This window comes from Anas platyrhynchos, chromosome 38, assembly GCF_047663525.1.
Source record: "Anas platyrhynchos isolate ZD024472 breed Pekin duck chromosome 38, IASCAAS_PekinDuck_T2T, whole genome shotgun sequence".
Classification (NCBI taxonomy): domain Eukaryota; kingdom Metazoa; phylum Chordata; class Aves; order Anseriformes; family Anatidae; genus Anas; species Anas platyrhynchos.
This window is the reverse complement of record NC_092626.1, coordinates 3,491,991-3,499,762: the sequence shown is the minus strand read 5'-3', so window position 1 is coordinate 3,499,762 and position 7,772 is coordinate 3,491,991. Positions and strand designations below refer to the sequence as shown.

The following is a 7,772-nucleotide window of genomic DNA, read 5'->3' as shown; positions in this document are numbered from 1 at the left end:
TTTGTTTTGGTTTTTCTCTTTCCCCTCCCTTTTCCCCTTTCCTTTTTTTTTTCTCTTTAGTTAAATTGTTTAATTAATAATAATCTTTAATTAATAATAATAATATTTCTTTAATAATTATTTTTTCTGTTTATTTAATTATCCTTATCTCAACCCATAAGTTGTTCTTTCCTTTACTCCTTCCCCTCCTCTTCTAAGGAGGGGTAGTGAGAGAGCGGGTGTGGTGTTCAGCTGCTTAGCTGCTTAGCACAGTGAAACCACCACAGCCATCATAACAAGAGATAACAAAGAAGGTCAAGAGTGTTGACCCAAGTGCCCAATAACAATCCATACAGACCGGAGCTGCAGCTGGTGTCTGCAGATTATTAACAATGACCACAAAACGGAGAATAAACCTCGTACCTATAATGTACGACATTTTCCATTATATGAAGAACACAAAGGTAATTTCTTGATTTTGAAACACATCAAGGTATCACTTTCCTCAAGACATCCTTGAGCTCCTGGTTCCTCATGCTGTAGATGATGGGGTTCACTATTGGAGGCACCACAGAGTACAGAAATGACACCACCAGGTCCAGGGATGAGTGAAAGACAGAGGGGGGCCTCAGGTGTGCAAACACAACAGTGCTGAGAAACAGGGAGACCACAGCAAGGTGAGGGAGGCATGTATATAAGGCTTTGTGCCAGCCCTGCTCAGAGGGCATCTTCAGCACAGCCCTGAGTATCTGCACATAGGACACCACAATGAAAACAAAACAACCAAAGGCTAAACAGGCACTAAATACCAGAAGCTGACCTTCCCTAAGGCAGGCATGTGAGCAGGAGAGCTTGAGGATATGAGGGATCTCACAGAAGAACTGGTCCACAGCATTGCCTTGGCAGAGGGGCAGGGAAAATGTAGTGGCCGTGTGCAGGACAGCATAGAGAAAGCCACTGCCCCAGGCAGCTGCTGCCATCTGGGCACAAGCTCTGCTGCCCAGGAGGCTTCTGTAGTGCAGGGGCTTGCAGATGGCAACATAGCGGTCGTAGGCCATGACAGTGAGAAGGGAATATTCTCCCCCAAGCAAGAAGACTAAAAAGAAGACCTGTGCAGCACACCCTTGGTAGGAGATGGCCCTGGTGTCCCAGAGGGCATTGGACATGGCTTTGGGGAGAGTGGTGGAGATGGATCCCAGGTCGAGGAGGGCGAGGTTGAGGAGGAAGAAGTACATGGGGGTGTGGAGGCGGTGGTCGCAGGCTATGGCAGTAAGAATGAGGCCATTGCCCAGGAGGGCAGCAAGGTAGATGCCCAGGAAGAGAGCGAAGTGCAGCAGCTGCAGCTCCCGCGTGTCTGCGAATGCCAGCAGGAGGAACTCACTCACAGAGCTGCTGTTGGGCATCTGCTGGTTCTGGGCACAAGATCCTGCACAAGAATGAAAATAAGCATTAATAAATAAGAAGACTTATCAGAGAAAAAATTTTTTGTAACTTAACACTTCCCAACTCCCCCCACCACAAAAATGCTTGTCCCCTTTCAAGAAGGTGTTTGGCAGGTCCCTTTCATGAGTTCTGATTGGTTATGCCTGTTGGTCTCTCTGGGTGACTGGGACTCTGCTGTGGGTAAATGCAGGAGTCAGTGCTGCCCTACAGCAAGAGGTAAAGAGGAACACGGAGTAATCTCGAAACACGGAGAACTTTTCCATATTCTCTCTCCCAATTCACCTAAATGAAGACCAAGGTTTTTGGGATTTATTTTTGTATTTTTTGTCTCGCTGCCCATCCAAATCCTGAGGACTTTTTCCAAACATAAATCCTGTGTGTTTCTGCTGCTCTCCAGGTGAAACCCTACGGATCCTCAGAGGCAAAGGGACTGTCCCTTCAATGCAGAGTGCCCCTCAGAGACTACAGCCAGTCTTTCTATCACAGCTGGCCACAGCTGCCCTGTGCTGGCATCCTTTAGAGCTGCAGTACAATTGAACTCAGATGTTCACAGAGTCATAGGATCATAGAATATCCTGACTCGCAAGGGACCCACAAGGATCATCAAATCTCACCCCTGAGTCTGTACAGGAACTCCCCCAAATTGGTCTATATGCCTGAGGGGGTTTTCCGGACGATTCTTGAACTCTGTCATCCTCAGTGCTGTGACCACTTCCTTGCAGAGCCTGTTCAACTTTCTGCAAAACCAGGACACTGCAGAGAGCAGAAGAATCCAGGTTCAAAGTGAACATCTCCAAACCCCTCACCCTGTCCCCATACTCCCCTCCCCCAAGCACACCGAGGGCTCACTCCATGGGCATGTGAAACCCCCATCCCCAGCAAGCCTGGAAACAAGAACAGCAGCAGCACGGACAGGTGAAGAAGCCAGCAGGAATGCCAGCTTGCTGCTGCCTTGGGATACAAGGCAAAGGAGAGACAGACGGACACTCAGCAGACCCTCCTGTGCTGCAGGTCTGCCTGCAGAGGAGGCAGCTCTGCTGCTGGGGACACTGGGAGCTTGAGGACAGAGGCTCAATTGGTGGGAGAGGACAGCAGGGGGTGTCCCAGGGAATGCGCCTGCCCTGCAGAAGATGGCAGGGAGGTGCCTGAGCCCTCCCTCACACAGCATTTCTGGCAGCAGCTCCCTCTCCCTGCCTGCCCATGTCCCTGCTGCCTGCCCATGTCCCTGCTGGGAGCTGTTTCTGTGTTGCCACCTCTCTTCCCTGTCCATGCTCAAAGACTCCATCCCACAAGTTGTGTTCTCAGCTCTCCCCTGTCCATGGGCACTGTCCATGGGCATCACAAGGTATGCAGCTCCTAAAGATCAGTTACAGTAAGCCCTGAGGAGACAACAAAGATGATGATGCAGTCTTCCAGATGAGGTGGCTGAAGGGACTTCAAGTTCATTGCTGGCATATTGAACACTCAATGCAGTCAGTACTCTAGGATTCTCTGTCTCCCATACCATCCTGAAAATCCATTGCAATGAAACCTGCCTCCCCTCCACTTCAGGAATCTGAAAGCACAGAACCGAAAAATGCCTGCCCCTTCATATAAATCAAGCCTCAATCTTCTTGTTGAAATGCCTCCTCATAAATGTCCTTCTCTAAAGCATTTTCTACTCCACATTACAGGTCCAGAAAGACCCATGCTGACAGATGCTATCAGGCATTGGATGTGGCAGCTGTACAAAACCCCTTTGGCAAATGCATCTGCATTGCCTTGCTGCCAGAGACTCACAGTGGCAAGAGTCTGCAGATCTGTCCTGCCACATGCTGCCCTCTGTTGTTGCGCTCCTCACTGCCTCCAAGCCCTCTCTCCTTCTCTTGTCTCCCCGTGCCACCTTCAGTCAGAGCCCCTGGTGCTGCTGCGCTGTGCAGAAGAGCTGCTCCTGGGCAGAGCTGTCTCTCTGCAGCACTGCCCGCTTGCCAGGAGCTCCCCTGGGGTCCAGGAGCCTGGCCCAGCTCAGCAGCACAGCACCTAACCATGGCATCACTTGCTCTGTGTCATTGGGCTCCCTCGAGGTGTCCCCAAGGCCTGAGGGCTGACAGCTCCCAAAGGCAGCAGGGTCTCTCCTGGGGTGTGGTGTTTGAAGCAGGCTTCAGCATCAGCAAGAAGTCATCAGCAACCGCTTCTCTCTGTAGATGTCAGAGGCTGATTTAAGAAGTGTGATTTGTGCTGTTGGACTGTGGTTGTCTGACATGAATACAAATGATTGCTTCCCTTAACCCCTATTACATCCCCCCTGCGTTGCAGGACCTGTGCTATAGTGTCCATGGTCAGGTCTACCTCTCGATCATGAGCCCATCTGTATGTTGCATCTCTACCTTGATGACCTGAGGTGTCATAGGCCCATCGGGCTATAAATAATTCACCTTTATGTTGCCAGTCCAGGCCCACCTGAGCCACTTCAATCTTAGCAGCCTGATCCACTTGCTGGTTGTTTTGATGTTCTTAAGTAGCCTGATTCTTGGGCACATGAGCATCTACGTAGCATAACTTTACAACCAGGTTCTTCACCCGAGCAGCAACATTTTGCCACAATGCAGCAGCCCAGATGGGTTTGCCCCTACGCTGCCAGTTGTTTTGCTTCCATTGCTGTAACCACCCCCACAGGGCATTTGCTACCATCCATGAATCAGTGTAGAGATAGAGAACTGCCAATTTTCTCATTCAGCAATGTCTAAAGCCAGCTGAATGGCCTTCACTTCTGCAAACTGACTCGATTCACCTTCTCCCTCAGCAACTTCTGCAACTCATCGTGTAACACTCCATACAGCAACCTTCCATCTCTGATGCTTTCCCACAGTATGACAGGACCCATCAGTGAGCAGGGCATATTTCTTCTTATTATCTGGTAACTGGTTGTACAGTGGGGCTTCTTCAGCACGACCCACCTCCTCCTCTGATGATATCCCAAAGTATTCACCTTCTAGCCAGTCCATAATCACTTCCAATATTCCTGGGCGACTGGGGTTTCCTATTCGAGCCCGCTGAGTAATCAGTGCAACCCACTTGCTCCATGTAGCATCAGTTGCATGATGTGTAGAGGGGACTCTTCCCTTGAACATCCAGCCTAGTACTGGCAGTCGGGGTGCTAGGAGGAGCTGCGTTTCAGTACCGACCACCTCCGAAGGAGACTGAACTCCTTAATATGCTGACAATATCTCCTTTTTCAGTTGGAGTGTAGCAGGCCTCAGATCCTCTGTATCCCCGACTTTAAAACCTCAGAGGCCGACCACGAGTTTCCCCAGGTTCTTTCTGCCAGAGGTTCCAGGTTGGGCCATCCTCCCCGGCTGCAGTGTAGAGCACATTCTTTATATCTGGTCCTGTTCGGACTGGCACAAGGGCTACTGCATGAACTATTTTCTGCTTAATTTGTTCAAAGGCTTGATGTTGCTCAGGGCCCTATTCAAACTCATTCTTCTTACGGGTTACTTGGTAGAGCGGGTTTACAATCAGACTGTAATTTGGTATATGTATTCTCCAAACCACCATGACCCCTAGGAAAGTCTGTGTTTCTTTTTTGCTAGTTGGTGGACACATAGCTGTTATTTTGTTGATCGCATCCATTGGGATTTGACGACGTCCATCTTGCCATTTTTTTCCTAAAAACTGGATCTCTCGTGCAGGTCCCTTGACTTTATATTGTTTTATGGCAAAACCAGCCTTCAGAAAGATTTGGACTATTTTCTTCCCTTTCTCGAAAACATCCTCTGCTGTTTCACCCCATCCTCATCTTCTTCCTCCTGAATCCCTGATGGCCCAGCATCATCATGAATACACTACTCTAATGCCAGACCTCAAAGCATCCCTTAAAGCCAAAACTCAACCCATAGCCTCTTTCCATTATGCTTAATCTCTTGCTTACCTTGATCCCTGCAATTAATACTAGCATTGAAATGCTCTGTTTAACCCTAGAGAACTTCTTAACAGACCTAAACAAAACACTAAACCACAAATCTTGCCCATACCCTAATCACAGATGTAACACCTTAAACAGAACACCAAACACTTCCACTAAATTTTCCTTAATATGTAACTCAGAAAGGTGAGCCCTAGTCCCTAATCCCATACAAGAATAACTAACACTCAAAGCTCCTGTTCCTGTGCATTAACCTCATCTTCAACCCCTCTCCTAAACCTTAACTTCAGGTGTTTGGCACCTTGGGGCAGGGCAGGAATCGTGGGGTTGCTCTGCAGTCACAAGACATTCAAAGATGAATGTGAGGGGCCATGGATCTGATCAGCCTGTGGTCCACAAGGAGGAGATGGGTGGGAATGCTCTGATGAGCTCAGCTCTGCCTCAGGATCTCCTGCACCAGCAGAGGAATGTGACTGTGGCAGTGACTCTGAGGGCACTTCTGTCTCTGCAGTTGATAGGGCAGCAGCAGTAATGTGTCACAGAAAGGGACTGTGAGGTCTGAAGGTCACCCTTGACCTGGGATCAGTACTTTTTGGCTGACATCTGGCAGTGGCCCTGGTAGGCCAGCAGACGGCACCTGGTTGGCCTACTGACTGTGGGATCCCCTCTGCCTACATACTCAGGAGGACCCAGAAAGAAAGAAGGCTTGCATATGGGTTGTCCTGTCCCTTCGTCTTGAGTACATGACTGGGGAGCAGGAGGCACAAGGCTTGGCTGTGTCTAGCCAAGAAGCTGCAAGGCCAGCAGCAGGCCCATGGCTTGGAAGATGCTGGGAGAGGTGACTCGTGTCTGTTTGGCTAACAGGCCGCAAGGAGCCAGATGTGTTGGGATGCCTACTTTAGGAGTGGATTCCACCCTGATGGAGCTTACTTTGGTAGTAGGCAGGAGCGGGAGAGAGAAAACTGCCAGAAAGTGCACCTTGGAATGTTTGCATTGGCCGCAAGGAGGAAGAAATGTCAAAGGGTCATGCTCTGGTGCCAGAGGTCACCCAAAGAGCATCTGTGATCAGACCATGGCTTTGTGTTTCAAGGAGAGCTGATGGGGATTGATGAGACATCGATGAAATGATGGAAACACCAGCAAGGTGGTGAACAGAGACCACAGAATCACAGAATCACAGAATTTCTAGGTTGGAAGAGACCTCAAGATCATTGAGTCCAACCTCTGACCTAACACTAACACTAACAGTCCCCACTAAACCATATCCCTAAGCTCTACATCTAAATGTCTTTTAAAGACTTCCAGGGATGGTGACTCCACCACTTCCCTGGGCAGCCTGGGCAGCGATGGGCCCAAAACTGAACACAGTACTCGAGGTGCGGCCTCACCAGAGCCGAGTACAGGGGGACAATCACCTCCCTAGCCCTGCTGGTCACACTGTTTCTGATACAAGCCAGTATGCCGTTGGCCTTCTTGGCCACCTGAGCACACTGCTGGCTCATATTCAGCCGACTGTCCACCATCACTCCCAGGTCCTTCTCTGCCTGGCAGCTCTCCAACCACTCATCTCCCAGCCTGTAGCTCTGCTTGGGGTTATTGCGCCCCAGGTGCAGGACCCGGCACTTGGCCTTGTTAAACTTCATACAGTTGACCTCAGCCCATCGGTGCAGCCTATCCAGATCCTCCTGCAGAGCCTTCCTACCCTCGAGCAGATCGACACATGCACCTAGCTTGGTGTCATCTGCAAACTTACCGAGGGTGCACTCAATGCCCTCATCCAGATCATCGATTAAGATATTAAAGAGGACTGGCCCCAGCACCAAGCCCTGGGGAATGCCACTAGTGACCGGCCTCCAACTGGACTTGACTCTATTTACCACGACTCTTTGGGCCCGGCTATCCAGCCAGTTTCTAACCCAACAAAGCGTGCGCCAGTCCAAGCCTAGGGCAGCCAGTTTCTTGAGGAGAATGCTGTGGGAAACGGTGTCAAAAGCCTTGCTGAAGTCAAGGTAGACCACATCCACAGCCTTTCCCTCGTCCACCCAGCTCATCACTTTGTCATAGAAGGAGATCAGGTTTGTCAAGCAGGACCTGCCTTCCATAAACCCATGCTGGCTGGGCCTGATTGCCTGCTTGCCCTGCAAGTGCTGCGTGATGACTCTCAAGAGGATCTGCTCCATGAGCTTCCCTGGTACTGAGGTCAAACTGACAGGCCTGTAGTTTCCTGGGTCTGCCCTCTGGCCCTTCTTGTAAATGGGCATAATGTTTGCTAGCCACCAGTCAACTGGGACCTCCCCCGATAGCCAGGTGTCCTGGTTTCAGTTAGAACAAAATTAATTTTCTTCCTAGTAGCTGGTGGAATGCTGTGTTTTGGCTTAGGATGAGAAGAGTGCTGATAACACCCCGATGTTTTAATTGTTGCAGAGCAGTGCTTATACCAAGCCAA

At 50.0% G+C, this 7,772-nt stretch overlaps 1 protein-coding gene across 1 annotated transcript; it reads right to left on the bottom strand.

Moving 5' to 3' along the window:
- Nucleotides 1–467: 467 nt before the first annotated feature.
- On the bottom strand, nucleotides 468–1,382 carry LOC140001145 (olfactory receptor 14C36-like). Its single transcript, XM_072032338.1, has one exon. It carries the CDS (start codon nucleotides 1,380–1,382, stop codon nucleotides 468–470), a length of 915 nt encoding a protein of 304 aa, XP_071888439.1.
- Between the last annotated feature and the right edge of the window lie 6,390 nt (nucleotides 1,383–7,772).

What these genes read in the sequence shown, in the direction of transcription:
- LOC140001145 (XM_072032338.1), bottom strand. Translation starts at nt 1,382, where the DNA reads ATGCCCAACAGCAGCTCTGTGAGTGAGTTCCTCCTGCTGGCATTCGCA.